At 41.7% G+C, this 25,527-nt stretch overlaps 1 protein-coding gene across 2 annotated transcripts in view; it reads left to right on the top strand.

Moving 5' to 3' along the window:
* sar1b (secretion associated, Ras related GTPase 1B) overlaps nucleotides 1-23,632 on the top strand; it is a 42,738-nt gene extending 19,106 nt beyond the window's left edge. For both annotated transcript variants that reach the window (XM_072512416.1, XM_072512415.1), the window contains exons 2-7: nucleotides 8,725-8,812; nucleotides 11,537-11,656; nucleotides 16,464-16,529; nucleotides 16,624-16,727; nucleotides 18,158-18,289; nucleotides 22,318-23,632. In XM_072512416.1, the coding sequence (XP_072368517.1) occupies nucleotides 8,743-8,812; nucleotides 11,537-11,656; nucleotides 16,464-16,529; nucleotides 16,624-16,727; nucleotides 18,158-18,289; nucleotides 22,318-22,434 (609 nt within the window). In that variant the 5' untranslated portion in view covers nucleotides 8,725-8,742 and the 3' untranslated portion in view covers nucleotides 22,435-23,632. The remainder of the gene's footprint in view (nucleotides 1-8,724; nucleotides 8,813-11,536; nucleotides 11,657-16,463; nucleotides 16,530-16,623; nucleotides 16,728-18,157; nucleotides 18,290-22,317) is intronic.
* Nucleotides 23,633-25,527: the final 1,895 nt, after the last annotated feature.

Here is a 25,527-nt window from a genome sequence, read left to right on the forward strand (position 1 = left end):
CCTGATCGCTGGAAGAAGTGCTCAGTGGCCGCGACCAGCTTTTAAAAATGCTGGCTGTCCCACGCATGCGTGCCCCCTCAGCAGTGCGTGGCCCAGAGCCTAGCGAGGCAGACTGCCTCTGATCAGCGCGCCGACCAAAGAGCAGATTCTTTTTGAAAATCGATGGTGTCTTCTCTCCAGAAGCAGCGGCAAGGAGCAGGTCACGCGCTCCATACACAGATGTCACGTGCTTTGGGCACGAGAGAGATTCCTCCATTTTGTCGATGTCAGCAATGCTAGAGTGAGCGCCAGGGCTTCTGGTGAACACCCCATTAAGATGTCACAGTCCAAAGATGTGCAGGTTAGGTGGATTGACCATGCTAAATTGCCCTTATTGTCCAAAAAGGTGATGGAGGGGTTATTGGGTTACGGGGATAGGGTGGAAGTGAGGGCTTAAGTGAGCCGGTGCAGACTCGATGGGCCGAATGGCCTCCTTCTGCACTGTATGTTCTATGTTCTAGACATCTATGTTCTAGATGTGGAGATGCCGGCGTTGGACTGAGTGATGAGGTGAGTGATGACCTGATGAAGGAGCTACGCTCCGAAAGTTCGTGATTCCATATAAACCTGTTGGACTTTAACCTGATGTTGTAAGACTTCTTACTGAACCCTTTAAGAAGAAGCTGAAATTGGGTACAAAGCTGTATAAAAACGTTGCCTTGAGTTATGGGTTTATTAATAGTGTCAGTGCAAAGAAGGATGCAAAGCCAATGCATGATATGCAGGGATGTACTGGCAAATTAAAAATTACAAACTTCAAAGGCATTTGAAGATTAAGCATGGCGAGTCCGATGACGAACCTCTTGATTTTTGTTCAATGGATGCAGTGAAAACTTGTATCAGCTGCAGTCCTTGGCAGTAATGTAACATTGAATAACAAAGCAAGTGAGATTGTGAGGACCAATCAGCAGGCTCAGCTGTCACATTAAAGGTAAACAAAAATGGTGGGTCGTGAAGGTCGGCCGGCATGTGTTGCGAAGTATGACCGGCATGGGTCCCAAGGATGGCCAGTTGGTAAAAATGGGTCCCGGGCAAAAAAAGTTTGAAAAAAGCTTTTTTGGTGGGGGGAGGGGTTATTGGTAGGTGCCAATGTTTCAAAGCAAGTTTTGCTTAAGAGTTATTATTCAGCTGTGAGGCTCTGCACACAGCGCTATTTTGGTAATTAAATTAAACATACCAGATTTAAATACGAAATCAGTTGACCTAATGCCTGTTTTGGAATTTAACTCTGTGTGGGCTAGAGCCCTTTTGGCTATGTTATCAGTGGAAACTGCAGACTGCGATGAGCCTGTGACCACCTGTCTTTCACACAGTTTTATTTCCATCAACGGACCTTGGAAAGTGATAAATATTTATTGGAGCAATAAATATTTTTCACTTTTCCCTCCAGTAGCTTGAGGAAGCATATGTAGATACAGACTGTCTCCACCCCACCAACCTGGTGAAGGTCACTGTAACTATCAGAATTGAGCTCAGGCTTTTTTTTTGATGGCATAATGAAGATACTTAAAATACGTTGATTGAAAGTTTTTCATTATAAACAAAATATTGACTGATCAATAGTAAACTAATAAATTGGGTAAAGCCAAGTTTCCTGATTGCCTATCTCTCTGGAGGAATGCCCTACGGGTCCTTCGGGGTTTTATCCACCCAAATAAGTGAGGACACTAATTTATTAATTTTGAAAAAGAAGGACTTGGGGAGAAAAAGGGGAAAACATTGAAAAATGAATAAAAATCTCTGGAGTATATTCAGCTTAATAATCTGACCCTTCCCGCCAAGGACAGGGGGAGGTTATCCCACTTCTTTGACCCCATTAACTTGATTCCCAGATAATGAAAGCTAGATCTGGCAAGGCAAAAAGGTAACATCTCCAGATAGGGTTCCCTCCCCGGGGGGTTAACTGGGAAGTATTCACTCTTATCTAAATTCAATTTATACTCAAGGAGCCAAAGCTCCCAAGCAGCTTCATTATCTCATCCATAGTGGATACTAGATCCATAATACAAAGAAGCCGGTCATCCGTGTGCAAGGATACCCTATGTTCCACCCCACCCCGACCTATCCGCCTCCACTTACTGGAAAATCTCAGCGCTATGGCAGGCGGTTTTATTGCCAGAGCAAACAGGAGCAGAGGCAATGGGCACTCCTGTCCCGTGCCCCTATTCAGTGGAAAGTAGCCAGAATTCAAAGCATTCATGTGAACACTAGCAGTGGGGGCCCGATTACAATAAACAAATCCAAGATACAAACTTTTGTCCAAATCCAAACCTCCCAATAATCTAAGAGATATTCCCACTTCACCCCATCAAAAGCCTTTTCAGCGCCTAGGGAAACAATCACCTCCGGTTCGGGCATGGAGTAGGGGGAAGAAGACAACATTTATAGATGACGTATATTGGCCGACAATTGCCGACCCTTAAAGTAGCTTGTCTGGTCTTCCAATATCACCTCTGGGTGGCAGGGCTCTTAAGCACAGAACCAGCAAAGTAACTTAGCTTCCCCATTTAAACGTGAAATAGATCCTACATTCTGTAGGATCCTTGTCTTTCTTTAGGATCATGGAAATAGAGGCTTGCACGAGTGTAGAGGGCAACGAACCCTGGGATAAAGAGTCGTTAAAACTCTCGTGGCTCAGATCCTGCGTGGACCAACTATCGGGTGTGTTCGTGGATATATTATACTTCTCCCCACTCCATTCCGAGGTTCCCACTTGCTTCAAGAAGACCACTATGTAACCGATGCCTGGTGCCTCATTGACTATCAACCAGTGGGCCTGACAGATAGCATTAAGAAGTGCTTCGAGAGGTTAGTCCTGAGACACATCAACTCCAACCTTCCAGATTGCCTTGATCCATTGCAATTCGCCTACTGCCACAGCAGATGCCATCTCCCTGGCCTTACACTCATCCCTGAAGCATATCGACAACAAGGACTCTTACGTCAGACTCCAATTCATTGACTGCAACTCCGCTTTCCACACCATAACAACCATAATCCCAGCGAAGCTCCTATCAAAACCCCAAAACCTAGGACTTGGCTCCTCCCTCTGCAACTGGATCCTCGACCTCCTGACCCATAGACCAGAATCAGTAAGGATAAACAACAACGCCTCCTCCACGATGGTCCTCAATACCGGGACCTGCGAGGCTGCGTACATAGCCGCCTGCTATACTCCCTATACACACATGATTGTGGGGCAAAATTTGGTTCCAACTCCATCTACAAGTTTGCTAATGACACAACCGTAGTGGGTCGGATCTCAAACAACGATGAGTCAGAATACAGGAGGGAGGTAGAGAACCTGGTGGTGTGGTGTAATGACAGCAATCTCTCCCTCAACGTCAGCAAAACTAAGGAGCTGGTCATTGACTTCAGGAAGCGATGTATCATACACACCTCTGTCTGCATCAATGGTGCCGAGGTGGAGATGGTTGACAGCTTCAAATTCCTAGGTGTGCACATCACCAACAATCTGCCCTGGTCCACCCACATTGACGCTACGACCAAGAAAGCATAACAGCCCCTATACTTCCTCAGGAAACTAAAGAAATTCGACATATCCACATTGACAATTTTTACAGATGCACCATATCTGGCTGTTTCACAGCTCGGTATGGCAACTGCCCGGCCCAAGACTGTAGGAAACTACAGCAAGACGTGAACACAGCACAGCCCATCACGTGAACCCACCTCCCATCCGTTGACTCTGTCTACACCTCCTGCATCCTTTTATTGATTAATATTGCTGCACCACAGGCCCTACCGTCAAAGCCCAAAATAAAAGTTTGTCCCACCCACCCCTTCCGCAGCCTTGTCTAGTCTCTGACCCACAAGTGAGTCTCTTGCAGAAATGCCACGTCAGCACTTAAATTCTTACGGTGAGCAAATACCCTCAACCTTTTCACTGGGCCATTCAATCCCCTTACATTCCAATTGACAAGGCCAAGGCCGCCCTAAACAAAAGCGAAGTTCAGTTTGGGGTGGTGTGCCCTGCGCGACTAAGAGTAACTTTTGAGGGGAAAAAATATTTTTATTATGCACCGGGAGTCAGCCATTTCCACCAAGACAGATTATCCAACAGTAACATAGAAAACATTGCAACCAGGCCCATCCAAGATGGCCACCAACCCTGCTAACGAGATTAAGCAAAAACATCTGCAGAAACTGTCAGCAAATTACTCTCCCTCACCCTCGCCCTCCGACACTACTACCCCCAAATACACACAGAAAACAGCAAGGCAAACATAAACAACTAAAACCTACTATTGCTAAACCTAGCCCCAATCAGAAAAAAAACACTAAGCTAATTATCTAAAACAGAACTACTGTAATGAGCTGCAGTCAACCCCTCAGCACCACTCCTGTTAGCTAACTCCTCAGCTAGCAGGATGGCTCCCAGCAGAGTGAAGAAAAAGTGCTAACAGAAGAACAAAGCACAAAGTATAAAAACCCCTTAAAACATAGTACTCCAACAGGGAGCTATGGATTTTCACAACATTTAGAACAAAACCCCACATAAAACTAAACCCAAGACCCAAGTCCAACTTACAAAACATTCAACCCCAACAAGAAATGCAAACATGAACAAGGAACTCTCAACAATTCCATGTATCAGCATGTCCAACCCCAATATCCAAAAACCTTAATCATCCCGTCCCCAGCCCATGCTTCTTCACAAAGGAATCTGCCTCTCCCGGTACATCATAAATATTTTTTTCCCTCAAAAGTTACTCTTAGTCGTGCCGCGTACACCTCCCCAAACTGGACTTCACCTTTTACAGGGTGGCCTTGATCTTGTTGCACACCACACGATTCTTCACATGCTCTGCTCCCACATCCTGGTAAAACTTGATGGCATGGCCTTCCCATTGTAGTCAGGACGGTCCCTCGCCCACCTCCAGACCCACTTTTTTTCTTTGTAGCTGTGAAACGTATGTGGCGGGATTCTCCCCTACCCGGCGGGGCGGGGGGTCCCGGCGGGACGGAGTGGCGTGAACCACTCCGGCGTCAGGCCGCCCCAAAGGTGCGGAATCCTCTGCACCTTTAGGGGCTAGTACCGCCCTGGAGTAGTTGGCGCTCCGCCTGCCGGCGGGTAAGGGGCTTGGCGCCATGCCAACCGGCGCCGAAGGGCCTCCACCGGCCGGCGCGAGTCGGCACATGCGCGGGAGCGCCAGCGCGTGCTGACGTCATCCTCGCGCATGCGCAGACGGATTCGCTTCTGCACCGGGAATGGCAGAAGACCACAGCCTCCGGTGCAGAACAATAGAGTGCCCCCATGGCACAGGCCCGCCTGCGGATCGGTGGGCCAGGCCACCGTGGGGGCACCTCCCGGGGCCAGTTCCCCCCGCCCCCCCAAGAACCCTGGAGCCCTGAGTGCCGTCAGGTCCCGCCGGTAAGGGCCCTACTCCGATTTACGCCGGCGGGACCGGCAACAGACGGGCGGGACTTCGGCCCATCACGGGCCGGAGATTTCGGGCAGCCCCGGCACCCATTGAGTCGAGCTGGACCCCGCCATTCTCCGAGGCGGGCGGCGCGACTCACGCCGGGGCAATTTTTGGGAGGCGGGATTCACGCCAACCCCCAGCAATTCTCCCACACAGGCGGTGGGTCGGAGAATCCCGCCCATGATTACTGTTCACGGTAGTTCGTTGGGACAGATCTCCTGTCGGAGTGCCCGCTGGACACAGTCCAGTACAGGAGGGGACGCGAGTCCACCCTCTCACCATTTTCCCAAACATCCCAACAAAATACTCAGTGGGAGTTGGGCCTACCATCCCTTCTGGCCGTCCCACAAATCAGATGTTTTGCCTCCTGGAACAAATCTCCAAATCATCCACTTGACCTTTAGCATTTTATTCACATCGACCATCAGCAACATCTCCGCTTCCAGAGAGGCAATCTGGTCACTATGCCTCGGATTGGCTACCTCCATGCCTTGTATCGTGGTTCCATGTGCCTTTTACCATTTCGTTGGTCCGCTCCAACGGCAAACAAATGTGAGCCAAGGCCTCTTCCATCGATTTGCAGTGATCTCATTCTGACGCCAAGGTGCTCGTAAGCATCTCGGCTGTTAGTGGAGTTGCCGGAGTCTCGGAGGATGCCACCATCATTTTTTCTACCGAGCCCTGAGAGGCCTCGGACTATGTTGGTGACCTTCCACTGTCAGCCTTTTTCCCCTTGGGTTTTCTAGGCATTTCACCTATGTCGGTACCTTATCCAATTAAATGTGTGGGTTTTTAAACAAAAATACCTGCTGGAACTAAGCGAAAAGTGCTAAAAGTGCAGTTACTCTAGTGGGAGCCGCTCGTGCACCTCCTCCCCTACATAAAGCCACCGGAAATCCTCCGAACTCAGCCCAGTCTTGTGCTTGCCTAACATCTCCGTACCTGCATTTTCCAGTGGGATGATAGAACAGCAATCAAAGGTGGAAACCTTGACCAATTTCACCCAACCATAGAGGCACTTTACGATCAATTAGCTCAACAGTGGGTGAAGTGGTCTAAAGAGATATCACCGATTGTGAGCAACAAGAAACAACATACAGCTCAATTGGTTGGACAATTGGTTCTTGATGCAGAGCAAGGCCAACAGTGTGGGTTCAATTCCTGTACCACCTGAGGTTATTCATGAAGGCCCTGCCTTCTCAACCTTTCCCCTTGTCTGAGGTGTGGTGATCCTCAAGTTAAATCACCACCAATCAGCTCTCCCCTTCAAAGGGGAAAACAGCCTATACATCTGGGACTATAGCGACTTTTCTTTACGTTATGGGGGGCCATGAATTTTTCCATAGATGTATTCCGGAAACCATCTTTAAAAGGCATTCACGGGTCAAGCATTTTATTAATTTAATGCTGTTATCCCACTTTCAGTCTGGTAGTGCGTAAAGTCTCAAAACGAGTGGCTGGATGGAATATCTGACATTCACACTTTAAGCACATTTTCAAGCGATCACAATCCTGACTCCCATTATCAAAACTTATTACTCTATCCTGGTTTGATGATGCTAGCCACCCCTCTCAGGTTTTTGACCTTGACAGTTTTCCCATTGCCTTTAATAGGCACTGTGCACCGTCTGCGTCCTAAACAACTGCCTAAAATATCGTTGCTTGCACCTGTTTGGTATTTCTAGCATTGATGTTTTTGTTGTAGATTTCCAGCATTGTGTTTTTATTTTATTTTTATCATCTATATATTTATATTGATTGAGGAAGTGTTTGTACTTCAGTGTCACTGCAAAATTGTCAAAAACATTTGTATAAGTTGACCGTTGAAACCTCAAAATCCTTCCAAAGACAGGAATCAACTTGTATACTAAATATAGAATGGGAACCACCAGTGTGGTGTAGGGAGTTGCCATTCTGAAATATAACAAAAATAACAATAATTCCATTAACACTAGGCATTTTCATTCCATAAAGAGCCTACATCAAATCACTGTTGCTCTGAAATCTTTCCTGGACCCAGGTTTGATTTGGCCCACTTAAATCCATATATTCGCATTGCATTTCTAGTGACAATATTCAAAGACCCACTCCAATAAATGCTTCTCAAGATCAGGCCAGTGGCTGGCCCCTGTTCTCATGGCACATTTGATCTTGGGCACCTTCCTCCTTCTGTTCTCGCTGCAGTTTTTTCATTTGCACCAAACTCCTTCGCTGCAGCAGTTATTTGATGAGTTGGCAAATGTTATGACTTTTAGCTTGAAATCAGCTTTGTACTTTAATCGTTTTACATTAGGAGCCATTTATGTTTATTATTCACCTGTGTACTTCTACCAAACTCGCGTGCAACATTTTTGGCCCCTATCACCTTGATCCCATGCGCTGAATTATAAGGTGAGTAAAACGTGCATTTCGGAGATGAAAAATTGTACATTCTTCAGGAGATTGAATGCAATTAAGGAATATAAATGGCAGTGTAGATGCATGGTCTGTTGGAAGAAGTGGGTGAGATGGGTCAAATGCTTCTCCCCTACTTGTTATTTTTAATGAATCAAACAATGATCCTTTAAACTGCCAAATTCATTAGAGTATTGGGATTGATATTTTGCGAGCAACGGTATCCATGTTTTGAGTTTTGTTTCAAAGAATACGATTAGATTTTGTGGCGATTAACTAAAAATATGGTGCATGATTTTGGTTGTTTGAAACCTAATCATAGATTCATAGAATCCCTACAGTGCAGTATGAGGCCATTCGACTCACCAAGTCTGCACCAACCCTCTGAAAGAACATTCTACCGAGTCCCACTAGCCTGCCCTATCCCCAGAACTCCATCTAACCTTTTTTAGACACTAAGCGGCAATTTGGCATGGCCAATCCATCTAACCTGCATATCTTTGGACTGTGGGAGGAAACTGGAGCACCCGGAGAAAACCCACGCAGACACTGGGAGAACGTACAAACTCCCCACAGACAGTCACCCAAGGCCGGAATTGAACCCGGGTCCCTGGTGATATGAGGCAGCGGTGCTAACCATTGTGGCAACGTGCCGCCTAATTAAAAATTTAGGATTAAACTGTTTCTTCTATTTGACCAAGTTTCATAATTCAAACATTTTAAATTCTCAATTTTTTGAAGTATTTCCCAGAATTTGTCTGGTCCAGCTATAACTAAGACAGTTGCTGAAACTGTATAGTGTACATATTCTGCTGTGTAAAATGCATGTTCATTTGCTTTTCAGATTCCTAAAGACTCGGATATGACCTCCTTTTTTGAATGGATTTATAATGGTTTCACTAATAGCTTCTGTAGTGCACTTCAGTTTCTAGGTAAGAATTTCTGTTTATATAAATTCTAAACTTCAGGCAAGTTCACCGAGTAAACACAATGGGGTTATATCTGGTTTACAATTATAGATGTAATATTTGTAATATGTGCTCTCACTCGGGTTATTTATTTTCCGTCTTCCTTGCCCCAACCCCTTTACAATATAACTTGTGGAAACATGGCATTTGGATAATCACAGTACTTTATTGCAGTGTTAATGTAAGCCTACTAATAAAGATTATTATTTTATTTGAGCATTCTGTTTGAATACTGAGCAAGTGATACAGCACTTTTCAGATGTCCCAAAACTCTTTCCAGCCAATCAATGTTTTTGAAGTATATTCACTATTGTGATGTTGGAAATGTGGCAGCCAGTTTACACACAAGCTCCAACAAACAGCAATGTTTTCATCTGTTTAGTGATGTTGCTTGAGGGATAAATGTTAGCCAGGATGTTGGGGATGATGCCGCTGCTCTTCAAAATAGTGTGGTGGGATTTTTTTACATCCACCTGAGAAAACAAACAGGGCCTCAATTTAACATCTCGCCCGAAAGATCTTTATCTCCATTGCCTCCGTACTCCACTGAAATGTCAACCTCGAATTTTATGTTTGATTCCTAGAGTGGGACTTGAACCCAGAACTTTAGGATTCAGAGGCAAGAGTGCTATCTACTTAGCCAAGGCTGTCTCACACACAACCCATATCAGCGCTTCGTAAAACGTTTTACAAGATTATTATACTCATTAACAGTTCGCAGTGTGTTAATAAATATTCGAGAATACATGCAAATGTTTGGCACCCAAGTAGAATTATACAGAGCCTTAGAAGCTTATTATACTTTGTCAGCAGAGAAATGGCTTTCATTTTCCATGTCCATCGATTGTATTATGGGCAGCACCGTAGGACAGTGATTAGCACTGTGTCTGCGTGGGTTTCCTCCGGGTGCCCCGGTTTCCTCCCACAAGTCCCGAAAGACGTGCTGTTAGGTGAATTGGACATTCTGAATTCTCTCTGTGTACCCGGACAGGTGCCGGAATGTGGCAACTAGGGTCTTTTCACAGTAACCTAATTGCAGTGTTAATGTATGCCTACTGTTGACAATAAAAAGATTCTTATTTTTTTAATATAAATTTAGAGTACCCAATTACTATTTTTCCAATGAAGGGGCAATTTAGCATGGCCAATCCACCTAACTTGCACATCTTTGGGTTGTGGGGGTGAAACCCACGCAGACAGCGGTGGAGGGGGGGGGGGAATTTGCAAACTCCACATGGACAATGACCCAGGGCCGGATTTCGAACCCGGGTCCTCAGCGCCATAGGCTGAAGTGCTAACCACTGTGCCACATGCCACCCCAAGATTGTTGTTATTATTATTCAAGAAATCAAAAAGCTGTTCCCAAAAGATTTAAATGACAGTTTTTTTTCTGGGTGTTATTTAAATTCAATCCTCAATTATTTCCAGGTTATTCCATTCACTGAAACTTGATCCATTTTATATGTCATTGGAGCGGTAAGGGCAAGTAGAAGGTTTAGTTGTCACCAGTTGTATCCAAACTTGTCGAACAACTTAATGTACCATAGATTGGGTGTGTCCTGTATTAAACACACCGAGTGCAATGGTGATTACTGTCAAATACTAATTATCCTGGGAGCAAAGAGATCTACAGAAAGTCATTTGCTGGTTTTCTGCTTGGTGTATACGGTTAACCCGGATTACGTGCATTACTACATGTGTTCAATTATTTTCCCACTACATATACACCGCCCTGGCTTTTTACCTGTGTGATATATTGTTGGCAGATTTCCCCGTCCTTAAAATCTATGGAAAAACAATCATTTATATAGATTGATTGAAATGTGCAACAAAGCAATTCAGAATTTCTTTTAAGTCTACTTATTGAGACTAAGGCACGTAGAACTACCTCGGATTTTAAATGCACTCCCTGTGTCAAACCCTTTGAGCTCTGCTGTTTGTACAATAGATGTGTTCAACACTAGTATGGTATCTGATATCTAGCATCTGCATTATAAATGCAGTTGGAATGAGGGTGTGCCTGTACAGGATGAGGGACAAAGTCAAATGTCCCTCACCATGTACCTTGTACCATCCAATAATCAGGTTGCTGTAAGGAAGATTGTGTCATTCAAGGAGTAACCACGTGTAAGTAAAGCGTAAAGCAGCCTGTGATGACGGGAAATTTGCAACACTCCTGGTAAGTATTTTTTAAAAACACTTGTAATACTGTTACACCAGTGATCTGTTGATCTGATACCAAGATGACAATCTAAAATTCCAATCTGAAATGCCCTGGCATCTCGACATGTAAGTATGCATCTATGATTTCTTCCAAACAAGAAATTCTGGTCTCCAAAGAGATCACCTGTGCGAAGAACACAGTGGAAGGTCGGGACGTCTCACAAGAAAGACTTGCCAGGCACAATGGAAACGGTCTCCCTCTAGTTGGACAATTTATTGGCGCCAAGGAATTGGGTGAAGAGTGCACCTTCATATCCCAAAATAGAACATTGTATGTGGCAAAACAACATATGCACTATAGGTCTATGTCATCTTGAACCTTTCCATTTTGTTAAATATTCAGCCAAATATTTGCTTTTGACTTACTTTTGTAATCAATGAGAAGGACACACCTAGTTGAACATAGTTTTTAATCACAGTATGTGATATTTTTGCCAATGTCAAATATTTGGTTATTTGTTCTAGGACTGTACAAGAAATCGGGAAAATTAGTATTTCTAGGCCTGGACAATGCTGGAAAGACTACTCTGTTGCACATGCTCAAAGATGATAGACTGGCACAGCATGTGCCAACGCTACATCCAAGTAAGTTGTGCAGTCACTAACAATTCATTCTTCTTAGAATTATGATTTCAAGAAACCATCAGTTTATGAATTTATTTCTTTAACTTTTTTGTGCTATTCAAGTTGTTTGATAGCCATATAGGGAATGGAGTGGGCAATATTGATATCGGGAGTGGAGTGGGCAATATCGATATCGGGAATGGAGTGGATGATATCTATATAGGGAATGGAGTGGGTAATCCGTATCAATATTGAGCATTTCTAAGTAGTCTCTCGTTGTCAGGTGCAGATTAAAGTGCTAGAGCAAGGCAGCAGGAAATCTACTTGAGCCCTAACCTCAGAAGGTTATCTCAAATGGAGCAAGAGTTTTTTTCATTCCCATACCAACCAACTATAAAAATGTGGTTGCAATTGCTATTTTTATTATATCTTGGGGAATTTTCAGCTGTGGATCCTAACCCATTAGTCGAGCTAATTTTGTTTCTCTTTGAACTCAACCAGACTTGGAAAGAGGAAATCTTCAGTCTGGGTTAACACATATCTGGTTTGTGGAGTGATAGGATGCTTCAATAGTTCATCACACCATGTGGTCTATAGAAAATTATATGTTGATTATTATATACTTTTATAAAAGTTATATGGGATAGAATAATGTGAAGGGAAGTTCAAAAGTAATGGTAAAGTAAGAATTAAACCATTGGTCATTACCCACACTAGTTTACATTAAACTTCCTCTACATCATCTGTTTTTTGTGTATGCAAGAAAGATCTTTCATTTATATAGCACCTCATTGCATCACCCAGAAAAACCTGAAGTACTCCCTGTGTAATGAATTACTTGAAAGGACAGTCACTTGTTGTGTAGACAAAGATGGTAGGCAATTTACACACAAATGAACTGAAAGACCATTTTATTTGTTGGTGGTGTTGGGGCCAGGATACTAAGCAAACTCCTTTCTCTTCTTTCAGTAATACCATGGGTCCTGCATTTTCCCTTGGAAAAGTAGATGGTGCCACTTGTAGCATTTCACCCAAGTGACAGGACATCCAATAATGCAGCATTCACTCAATAATGATGTGTGCCATTAGTGCAGATTAGGGACTTCTGCCCTGGAAGAATTTGAATCAAGATTCTTCTGGCCCAGAGCTAAGAATGATTCGAAGTTAACCAAAGTTAAATCTGTTATTTGATTGAAATTGCAAAATCAAATATGATATGCCAACTGAAAAGGATATGGTTTGTGCCTGTGGCATTGTACACACTAAGTTCCTCGTCTTAGTTATACCACCTGGGGCAAGGAAGGACACTGAGTGGTGGTTTTGCACTTCGAAACAAAGAAAGGGAAGATCGGCAAGTGGGTTGTCTTGGGTGGCTCTTGTCCTAACCCAGTTCCTATTTCTTATGTTCTCTTATTGGTATTTTGGAATATGAGGATAGCGTGGGAAGATGGAGGTAGAAGATCAGCCAAAATCTTGTTGAATGGCAGAACAGACTCAATGGACCAAATGACATGCTGCAGTTCCTATTTCTTGTGCTCTTTCTTTTTGGTTGAAAAAAAAGCTCAAACCTGGGGCTGGGCCATTTTTGAAAATGGGGATTGCTGAATGGCCCAGGCAATAATAACTTTGGATGTAGTTTGTTCACGCAGTAGTCTACTGATTGCAGCTTCAATACTGAATATTATTTTGGGCTGTATTTGTAATGTTACTGGTCGCACTCTCTTGATACCATGTTGTTCTACTTTGCAAGTGCTGGCTGATGACGGCTGGTATTTTATATTCTATTATTTGCCATCACAGCCCCATGTCACAGTAGAATAGAATGGGACAGCGCTTACAATATAAGAAGTTTCTGAATTTCCTGGGTTTTCTTCCTTGAGAAATTAATGTATATTAATCTGTCCTTAGTCTCGGTCTTCTTTTGTGCCTGCATTTATATTACCTGCTTTATTCATAACTCAGTGAAGAAGTGTTTGATGTATTTGCAAATGGAATTTTACATAAACGGCCAACTGTACTTCGCATTTGCCTGTTTCCTTGGGTATTAACACAATGACCCCCATCAGTGTGCTAACTTTTGAGTTCTGGTTACAGCTTCATTCCATTATGTAAATATTAAGAGTAATACCTCTGGAAATACATCAAAATTTCATACACTTCTCTTAAGTAAAGTCGCCATCGGCCCAGATGACCATAGGCTGCTTTTCCCTTTTAATGGGTAAAGCTGACTGGTGGTGATTTTACCCGAGGATCGCCACATCTCAGGCGAGGGGCAAAGTTGAGAAGGTGGGGCCTTCATGGATAACTCCATGATAACATGGATAACGTTATCCACTTTTCTCTATCACCAATGCCGAAATCATATATTTTTCAGAAACAGATTACATTTTTGATGCCTTCATACATCTACGTACCAGGTATTTTAATTTTTGTTTAGTTTTTCTACCCAACAATTTCCTGAAGTCTGCTGTTGGGATAGTGTCCTCTACCCCCTTGACATTAAGACTGAAATAATTCCTGTTCTTGACCAAATTCCATGTGGATTTCCAGCAGATGTCACTGAATAGTAATATGAATTGGAAACTTAGGTTTTTCTTTTCCCCCACCCTCTTTAGGTTTCAGTGTCCTTGTTCTGTACGTTGGCACTGCCACAGATAATCTACGATCTGTACTTCAGCCTGAATCATCTTTCTATGCACTGGTTATTGGATATTCTACCAAAACGTTACCATCACCATCATACATTGTCTTTTTCATAGCACATGTTGCTGTTCGTTTCAAATAGTATATCTTGTAACCTAACCTGAATGGTATCACAAGAGATTCTGTAGTATGTGAAAGTTTTGAGAACCTTGTCACGTATCTACGGGCAGGGTCTGGTTTAGCACAGTGCTAAATCGCTGGCTTTGAAAGCAGACCAAGGCAGGCCAGCAGCACAGTTCAATTCCCGTACCAGCCTCCCCGAACAGGTGCCGGAATGTGGCGACTAGGGGCTTTTCACAGTAACTTCATTTGAAGCTTACTTGTGACAATTAGCGATTTTCATTTCATTTCAAATATAGTTATCTAATATAGAGTACAATGTTTATGAGAGAAACATGGGGCTTGACCTGAAACCGGATTTTCAAGTACCTTCCAATCTGCCAACTTCCATCCTCTGCAGCGATTAACTACTAAATCACATTTGTCTTGCGCTTATTTACAAAAGTTAAAGATAAAAGATTTGTATTCATAAAGCAGCTTTCATAACCTGCAGCAGTGCCAAAGTGCTTTACAATCAATGAAGTAGTTTTGACGTGTAGGCACTTTTGCAATGTACTCTTGGGCTCAGTGTCAAGTTGCTCCTGTGAGCAGAACTCCCATTCCAATGCACATCTTTTGACTTCTCTAGTTAAATGACAGCATGCCCTAAGTATTATAAGAGAGCCCTTATTATCAAAAATATACCATGCCACCAGCTGTCATGGATGGCACACTGAAAACAAGTGTATTATCAGCTGCTTTATTTTAAAAAAGCACATGAAGGAGCGGTGTACTGTTTTCAAATTCAGTAGTCAATTTCTCTGCATTCCTTGGCTACAGAAGCAAAGAGAAGACAGTCTTAAATGTTAGTTCACCTTCTTTAGCTAAACTGGTCCAAATCTTTTAAAACGCAGCATCTTGATACAGCACACCGCAATCTCTGTCTAAATGATTGAAAATTCTCTGACGACTCTCAATGACGTGACAGTCACTACCCTGAGGCGAATTCCTACCCTTTGATGTGTAAGTGAAATTCCCCGGTATCTCTATGTTAATTAAGCTGCCCCTCCTTTGCTGCTGTGTAATGCGTGGAATTAAGCAACACCAAGGACTTTCTGTATAGCAACGAATGATCTTCTCATAGCCTGAAGTCTTAATTGTGCATAACAGCCCTTTTGTATTGCTAAATATAAATTCAAATCAATGTAAGTAAGCAGCCTTCTCTCAAACTGTAAGCTGAAAGCAAATGCTGAATCTACCATTACAGATATAAGTTTCCTGAAAAGAAGACAAATTCTAATCTCCCCAGGAAATATCCAATTTGCCACGGTGGCGTAAGTGGAAGACAAACTAATTTTTTTTTAAATTAATTTGTGGGATGTGGCAGTCACTAGCAAGGCCAGCATTTATTGCTCATCCCTAATTGCCCTGGAACTGAGTGGCTTGCTCGGCCATTTCTGAAGGTATTTAAGAGTCAACCAAATTGTTGTGGATCTGGAGTCACACATAGGCCAGACCAGTTAAAAATGGCAGATTTCCTTCCCTAAAGGATATTAGTGAACCAGATGAGTGTTTACCACGATCAACAATGGTTTCATGGTCGTGAATTAGACCTTTAATTCCAGATTTTTATTGAATTCGAATTTCACCATCTGCCGTGGTGCAATTACAACCTGGGTCCCCAGAGTTTTACCCTGGGTCCCGGGATTACTAGTCCAGTGAGAATAACACTACATCATCACCCCTCCCATTAAACATGATCTACCTTAGCAACATAATAAAAACATTATGTAGTACATGTACAACATTCCTGTTCTTATAAACAGCATAATGTTTAACTCACCAGGAGCAACACCACTGGAGATCTGCTAGTATACTTTATTAAAATATTTCTGCATGTATTAATATGGGAGATCAAATAAATTCTCAAAACATTACTATTGGTCGCTTCAAATTGTAATTTGTTTCTTTTGTACCCAAGTGTACAGAGTAGTTACATTCTGTATGGTGCAATGATTGCTAAAGGTGTGTTAATAAGTACTGGAAAATTTCCACATAAATAACCAACTCTTTGTTTCTACCAAAGCCTCAGAAGAGCTGACGATTGCTGGGATGACTTTTACTACTTTTGATTTGGGTGGCCATGCACAAGGTACAAATCAGTTAATAGTGGCATCTTAAAATATTTTATAAAAAATCATGGCAACTGAAATGGTATCTTCCATTCTTTTCTCTCACTTCCTCAGCCCGCAGAGTCTGGAAAAACTACCTCCCTGCTATCAATGCTATTGTCTTCCTGGTTGACTGCGCAGACTGTGAGCGTCTGGCAGAATCTAAAGCAGAGCTTGATGTAAGTACATTTTTAGTGAGAATACCTCCACAACACCTAGAGCACAAATATTTTTAACTGTCTCTATACAAAGTTATTCAAATAATTAGAATATGATAAATGTGTTTACACATTTCAGTTCCAGGTATATTTGGTAACTGTGCACGGTGTAATGTAAGTTCTATCATATAAATTATATCAATACTGTTTAATTTTATTCCCTCATCACTCCCATCCTGAAATTGAGTTTGGACTATTTTACCATTGGCGGTAACTACCCTCGGCCAAGTAACCTTTGTTTCTCAGTGATACAGAACAATGAGTTTGGATGGGGCATTTGACTTTTGAGGTATAATCAGGCTTTGTACGCGTACCTTTCAACAGATATAACAAGGTATGGGAAACTTAGGACGAATTTCACTCAGGGTGGGAACATTGAAAACAAACTTAATTCTCCATTGGCTCTTTTGCTAGAATTAACTCAATCAAAACAAAGGCATACCACTACCAAGTGAGAAACGTGATGCTGTTTACATACACATAAGCAGTTTTAGTGTTGAGTACTATTATAATAACAACTTGCATTTATATAGCACCTTTAACGTATTGAAGACACTTCACAGTGTGGCACTGTGCCTCAAAAGGAGATATTAGGTAGATGACCAAGATGGTCAAAGAGATAGATTTAACAAGTGGCTCAAATGAAGCAAGCAATTTAGAGAAGGGGGAGAGATGCAGGGAGTGAATTCCAGAACTTAGGGTCTAGGCAACTGAAGGCAGCATGGCCATCAGTACAGTGGTGGAGCAATTATAATTGGGAATGCACGAGAGCCCAGAATTAGCGGAATACGGGGTTTGGCAGAGTTACGGAGCTAGAGAGGGGTAAGGCCATGGAAAAATTTGAAAACCAGGATGAGTATTTTGAAATCAAGACATTAAAATGATTCGTAAAAATTATGACAATAGGAACTATTTTCATTCTCAGTATATTTTATATATAGATGTAGAGTCTTTGAGGCATAGATTTCAACCCATCACAGATCCATAAATATCTTTTTGATTTGGAAAATGGGAACTTCAGTAATAAAATGGAACCAGTATCGTATTTGAAAAACAAATAAACAGCTGTAAAATCTTTCTTCTACCTTTTATATTATATATGTAACGGAATCTACACACCATACACCCCAAATATTAGAATTCAACTTGAAGGTGAAGGATGAAATTACAGGCTGCTACAGAAATTCCTAGATATATGTACTTTAATGAATCAGACTAGTGACATGCATTTGGATGTCTTAAAAAAAAAATAATTTCCTAACTGAGTATTTGAAAAGGGGTGAAGTAAACTTCAAGCAAAATATGTGGGGAATCAGTGGTCAAGGAAAATGTGTATATAACACAGCACATGGATGGATCTTATGATTAATTTGGCATTCTCCTTCTTGCAGGCACTAATGACAGATGAAACCGTTGGAAATGTGCCTATTCTTATCCTTGGTAACAAAATTGATCGACCTGAGGCAATCAGTGAAGAGAAGTTCCGAGAACTGTTTGGATTGTACGGACAAACAACAGGAAAGGTAAGACTTAATCTTACAACTGTTTAACATGCTCTAATTTTCTGAACAAAGTTCACTCAAGCAGTGATGACCCTTTAATATTATGGAAGCATTTCCCTACCGTTTATGCTGCAGGGCAGATTCAGTCACAGTACAAAAGCAAAATGCTCTAGATGTCTGAATTAAAAGCAGAAATCACCGGAAATGCTCAGCTGATCAAGGAGCATTAGTGGAGAGAGAGAAGCAGAGTTGACGTTTCGGGTCTGTGACCTTTCATCAAAACTGGGAAAGCTTGTTCAAGATCAAACCTGTATTGGGAGCAGAGGGAAATGCGCAAGTGGAGGAAATCCCAAGCCAGCAGCTCATCCAAAACTCAATTGTCTGGTGTATTTAGCCCTATTTGCAGCATAACCTTCTGGGTGCAGATCGGCCTTAGCGGTCGCCAAAATGCCCACAGGAATCCTACAAAGCACAACAGCTGACGCCCTGTTTGTCCTTAGAGTTAAAGATGATCAAGATTATAGGCTCACCTGTAACCGGGCCTGTGATGGCTGAACTAACGAGCTGAAGACAATACTTTAAAAATAAAAATTAAAAAATTAAAATTGTTCATGGGATGTGGGCATCGCCGGCTGGGCCAGCATTTGTTGTCCATCCCTAATTTCCCGTAGTGGTTTGCTAGACCATTTCAGAGAGCATATGAGAGTCAGCCATGTTGCTATGGACCTGGAATCACATAGGCCAGACCAAATAAGGATGGCAGATTTCCTTCCCTAAAGGACATTAGTGAACCAGGTGGTTTTTTTATGACAGTCAACCATGGTTTCATAGGTTCAGTTAGGGTGCTCGAGAGTTACAAGTTAACTAGGAAGAACCTAAAGAGAGAGCTAAGAAGAGCCAGGAGGGGACATGAGAAATCTTTGGCAGGTAGGATTAAGGATAACCCTAAAGCTTTCTATAGATATGTCGGGAATAAAAGAATGACTAGGGTAAGAATAGGGCCAGTCAAGGACAGTAGTGGGAAGTTGTGCTTGGAGTCCGAGGAGATAGGAGGGGTGCTAAATGAATATTTTTCGTCAGTATTCACACAGGAAAACGACAATGTTGTCGAGGAGAATACTGAGATTCCGGCTACTAGACTAGAAGGGCTTGAGGTTCATAAGGAGGAGGTGTTAGCAATTCTGGAAAGTCAAAATAGATAAGTCCCCTGGGCCGGATGGAATTTATCCTAGGATTCTCTGGGAAGCTAGGGAGGAGATTGCTGAGCCTTTGGCTTTGATCTTTAAGTCATCTTTGTCTACAGGAATAGTGCCAGATGACTGGAGGACAGCAAATGTTGTCCCCTTGTTCAAGAAGGGGAGTAGAGACAACCCCGGTAACTATAGACCAATGAGCCTTACTTCTGTTGTGGGCAAAATCTTGGAAAGGTTTATAAGAGATAGGATGTATAATCATCTGGAAAGGAATAATTTGATTAGAGATAGTCAACACGGTTTTGTGAAGGGTAGGTCGTGCCTCTCAAACCTTATTGAGTTCTTTGAGAAGGTGACCAAACAGGTGGATGAGGGTAAAGCAGTTGATGTGGTGTATATGGATTTTAGTAAAGCGTTTGATAAGGTTCCCCACGGTAGGCTATTGCAGAATCTACGGAGGCATGGGATTCAGGGTGATTTAGCAGTTTGGATCAGAAATTGGCTAGCTGGAAGAAGACAAAGGGTGACGGTTGATGGGAAATGTTCAGACTGGAGTCCAGTTACTAGTGGTGTACCACAAGGATTTGTTTTGGGGCCATTGCTGTTTGTCATTTTTAGAAATTACTTGGAGGAGGGTGTAGAAGGATGGGTGAGTAAATTTGCAGATGACACTAAAGTCGGTGGAGTTGTGGAAAGTGTGGAAGGATGTTACAAGTTACAGAGGGACATAAATAAGCTGCAGCGCTGGGCTGAGAGGTGGCAAATGGAGTTTAATGCAGAAAAGTGTGAGGTGATTCATTTTGGAAGGAATAATAGGAAGACAGAATACTGGGCTAATGGTAAGATTCTTGGCAGTGTGGATGAGCAGAGAGATCTCGGTGTCAATGTACATAGATCCCTGAAAGTTGCCACCCAGGTTGAGAGGGTTGTTAAGAAGGCATACGTTGTGTTAGCTTTTATTGGTAGAGGGATTGAGTTTCGTGGCCATGAGGTCCTGTTGCAGCTGTACAAAACTCTGGTGCGGCCTCATTTGGAGTATTGCGTGCAATTCTGGTTGCCGCATTATAGGAAGGATGTGGAAGCATTGGAAAGGGTGCAGAGGAGATTTACCAGAATGATGCGTGGTATGGAGGGAAGATCTTATGAGGAAAGGCTGAGGGACTTGAGGCTGTTTTTGTTAGAGAGAAGAAGGTTAAGAGGTGACTTAATTGAGGCATACAAGATGATCAGAGGATTGGATAGGGTGGATAGTGAGAGCCTTTTTCCTCGGATGGTGATGTGTAGCATGAGGGGACATAGCTTTAAATTGAGGGGAGACAGATATAAGACAGATGTCAGAGGTAGGTTCTTTACTCCGAGAGTAGTAAGGGCGTGGAATGCCCTGCCTGCAACAGTAGTGAACTCGCCAACACTAAGGGCATTCAAATGGTCATTGGATAGACATATGGACGATAAGGGCATAGTGTAGTTGGGCTTTAGAGTGGTTTCACAGGTCAGCACAACATCGAGGGCCGAAGGGCCTGTACTGCTATGTTCTATGTTCTGTCGTTTGACTTTCAATTCCAGAATTTATTGAATTCTAATTTACTTGTCTTTTTGATACTAGAGCATCTGAGACGTACAAAAAACTCCTAAAACGTTTATTTGTGCATCTTGAACATGGTACAAGTGCCATATTGTATACAAATTTTCTCTAGTTCCCTTGCCATTAGTAAAACTTGAAAGGCAAATGTGATAGGAGAAATGTGTTTGTTTTATTTCAAAAGGTTTGCCCTCTATTATTCTTTCTGACTTACATGACATGACCTCTGAGGATTCTTCCAGTGCTAGAGCAGATTAATACAATGCCTCTTTTTCTCATCACTACTGCTCTGGTGTTGGCACAAGTTCTCTGCTAAATGGCTTCCTGTTGCCACTCGGGTAAAATTGGGAACATGGCAAATAGACCAAAAGCAGAAACGTCTACAGTACTACACCTTGGTGATCTACATATTATAGGGAAACATATCTCCATTGTCGTTTGATTAGCTGTCCATTAAAGGAGTATTTTCTCTTTGGGCAGTTAATATCAATTATCTCAATTCCTCCCTTCCCTTGTAGCATTTCTTGTACTGCCTTTATTTAAAGTCATTCCTTCATACTCTATCAATTTTAACATGTCATCTCAATGGTGTTTTTTTGCTAAGTATTTTTTTTAGGTTCAGCATCAGTGACCATTCCTATAACCGCTGTACTGGTTGGTTCCCAGTGCAGCTTTACCATAAATGAAAATGTTTGTCCTTGTATTCAAATACTTCCATTGCCTTACACCTACCTCTCTGTAATGGCTTCAGCCCTACAATCCTTTGAGAACATTGTATTCATTCAATTGTGGCCTCATGTGCATCTCTGATTTTGTTCACCCCATCATTGAGCACCATGTCCTAAACTGTGTCTAAACCTGAAGTGCTGGAATTCCCTCCAAAAACAGCTCTCCGTCACCTCATTTAAGATACTTCACAACTTAAATCTGCGACCATGATTTTGGTTACTTGTGCCAGAATCTCCAAATGTGGCTCAGTGTCCAGTCTTGTCTCATCATTATCCCATAAAGTGCATTGGGGCAGTTTAACAAGATGCATTATTAGTACAAATTGTTGGTCAAGACATTTTATGCTTGGGTAGGTATGCTTTGGGGTGAATGGAAGCAAAGTAACTTTTTCATTTTCGGATCATTTTGTTTACAAATATATTTGTTTGGTAGATTTCATGGTTTATGTTCACTGATTTAGATCTGCAATAATGGAAGTCTGTGAGGTGATATCAGAATCAATTAAACTAACTCTTTCTCTTTCACTACCTACTGGTCAAAAACAGGGAAATATTTCCATGAAGGAGCTTAATGCACGACCACTAGAAGTCTTCATGTGCAGTGTCCTAAAGAGACAAGGTTATGGAGAAGGTTTCCGCTGGCTAGCTCAGTACATAGACTGAAGATGACTTTGGGAAAGTTATGTCATCGGCTGAAGATCGGCTACCAACATACAACAACTTGAACCTAATAGACATTTTCTGGGTATATGTTTGGTTATAAAAGTTTGATGTTTTTCTAGAAGAATAACAATAGCATTGGCTGCGCTAAAAGAAACAAAATCATCTGTATGTATGAGGCCTCAAAAAAAGTTCTTAAACAATTTGTATGTTTGAAGTTACAATATGGTAACACTCTAATTTCAGTGGATAAGATACCAGTTTCCTTGCTTTGATTTATAACATTAACCAAACCATCAATCTGTACAGTTTTGGACAGAGAGTGTACTTGGACAAACAGCATCTGAATGCACTTTTTAACAGGAAAGCAACATACATGTGAGCGGTATTTAATGATCATGTAAAAATTTTTATGTACTATTTTTAAATTGTTCAGTTCAATAAATTTAGAACATGTAACCACCTATCCTTTTAGTATCTGAAGAATACAAATATTTTTAGAAAAATCTCAATTTGTTGATACTTACTGCATGATGCCTTAACATTTTCAGGAGTATCTCTGAGCACCCTGTATTAAATTAGACTGTAACCAATTTGTTCTTTGCTTGAGATATAGAAGAAACAAATACTCATTCCTTCTCAATTTCTGTGTTATTCTTCTAATGAGTACTGTGCAAAATGTAAGCACGTTTAGTTTTTATTTGAAGCTTTAAGTTATACCCTCTTCACGGAGTAATATGGAACACCAATAAATTATACATGCATGAAATAATCCCATTAGCATTTTCCTTAAGAAGCTCATGAGGATTTGTTTAAATAAGGAGTTGATTTTGAAGTTTTGGTTATTTCCTATTTTTGGTGTTTTTTTCTGTGGTGTAAAGTGTCACTTTAAAAAAAGAAAATCTGTTGTTTTCGAAGAATTTCTTTTGAAAATCTACTGCAGTTCTCAAATTCATAATTTTTTTTCAGTTTGCCAACATGGACTGTTCTAGAAATATACAACTCCCCTTGCCTCATTAGTGGGTTGAAGATTAATTTACAAAAGCATCATTGTCTTATTGTTTGCAGTAGAAGTTATTCAACATGCCAACACCAAATAGCTCTCAGCCAGCTAATACAAAACCGTGCTTGATGGTGACATGAACAAAAAATAAGTAATACTTGTCTCTGCCTAGTGTAATTAAACCTTGTTTAAAATGTACTTTCTAATGCCTCCTCATGGTTAAATAGCCTGCCAATGCTGACCAAAGCTTATTTGAAGAATGGGCAGTAGGCATGATTTATTGGAGGAGAGAAATGGGGAGGGCTTCAGAACAAGTGGAAGGAAAATGCATTCTAGAGTCGAACAATATGCAAGTGGATTCATGTGCTTCAATGCCAGATGTTACATTGCCGTTTCTCTGTAAGGAGGTTTCAGCTGGAAGGTGACAAATAGAGGAAAGGTGGAGTTCAATGAGGAAGCATTCCAAGCAACATTCGTGGCAACCTCATAAGCCTTCTGCACTGTAAATTCTATGAAGCAATATTGAAGAAACTAGTCTGCTGAGTGGCACTGATACATGGCTTTGCATCACTGCTTTCCACATAAAAGCACGGTGTCAGTGGATAGAACCGAATATCTACACAACCTAATACTGGGAGCATTAATATCTCACACGTGCTCATTTATAACTTGCGAGCTTGGATAATAGCCAACCTTGATCCTATTTTTGCCTGACATCCACAGGCATGCACTTTCCAGCAGCAGTCATTGGATAGCAACCAGGAGTGGGGATTTTATTTACCTTTCTAACCCAGGGGAACTAAGAGCTGTTGCATGCCTATTGCCACTCCAGCTGAGATCAGCTAAAATCAATGTGATTGTTACTGAATCTGCGACCTTGGTCTTTCTAATTTATGATGTGTACTCATGCAATCTCATAGGATTTTTCAGTTGCAAATAGGTTAATCTAAGAAGAAGTTAATAGCAATCTCCAGCAGCGGAAGTTTTATCTGGCTATATCTGTGTGAACTGCAGGATGCATTGTTTTATGGAATAACCTGTCACCAGGAAAACCTTTAGTTTTATGTGAATTTATTATCCAATTAAATTACAACCAAATGTGAACCAGAGTGAGTAGATGAATAGAAAATGAAGTTCAATATAGCCATGAGTGAGATTGTTTATTTTGGTGGGAGAAATAATAATAAAGTTTAAATAATAATCTTTATTGTCACAAGTAGGCATACATTAACACTACAAAGAAGATGCTGTGAAAAGCCCCTAGTCGCCACATTCCAGCGCCTGTTCGGGTACACCGAGGGAGAATTCAGAATGTCCAATTCACCTAAATAAGGTGGCCAATCATTTGGTGGAAGGTTTTTTTTTTCTTTATTCTTTCCTGGGATGTGGGCATCACTGGCAAGGACTGCAATTGCTGTTCATCCCTCATTGCTCAATACCTGAGTGACTTGCTAGACCGTTATAGGAAACAGTGAGTTGACTAGCTTTATAATTCCAGATTTATTGAACTTCATTCTACCAGCAGTTGCGGTGGGATTTGAGCCCACATTCCCAGAGCATTTGCCTGTGCTTCTCAATTGTGCATTTGGTGATATTACCAGTATACTACTGTCTCCTCCTAAAGAGCCTAATTGCAGTAGAGGAGAAAATAGACCTGGAAATACAGATACATAGATCATTAAAGGCAGTGCAAGTTGCTATGGCCATCAATTGCAAACAAATTAATGAGGTTCTTTTCTAGAGGAATTGATAACCAGAAGTGGGCTGGGAGTGTTACATTTTGGTAGAATCGTGGTGGGGCCACACTTTATGGACTGCAGTTATGGTCTCCAGATGACAAAAGATATTGAAGCAGAGGAAAAAATGCAGAAATGATTCACAAGGACACTTGTGGATGCAGTTAGCAGGAAAGGCTCAGCAAGTTAAAGCTCTTTTCTCTGGAAAAGAGAAGAATAAGTGGGAAACCTAATAGAAGTCTTTAAAACTATGAACTAGCATTTCTAGTTAAGTCTAGAACAGGGGGACATAAATATAAATAACTAACAAATAAACTAAAGAAATTAGAAGAATACCTTTAATTCTCTGATATACAT

The sequence above is a fragment of the Scyliorhinus torazame genome, chromosome 7, assembly GCF_047496885.1.
Source record: "Scyliorhinus torazame isolate Kashiwa2021f chromosome 7, sScyTor2.1, whole genome shotgun sequence".
NCBI lineage: Eukaryota > Metazoa > Chordata > Chondrichthyes > Carcharhiniformes > Scyliorhinidae > Scyliorhinus > Scyliorhinus torazame.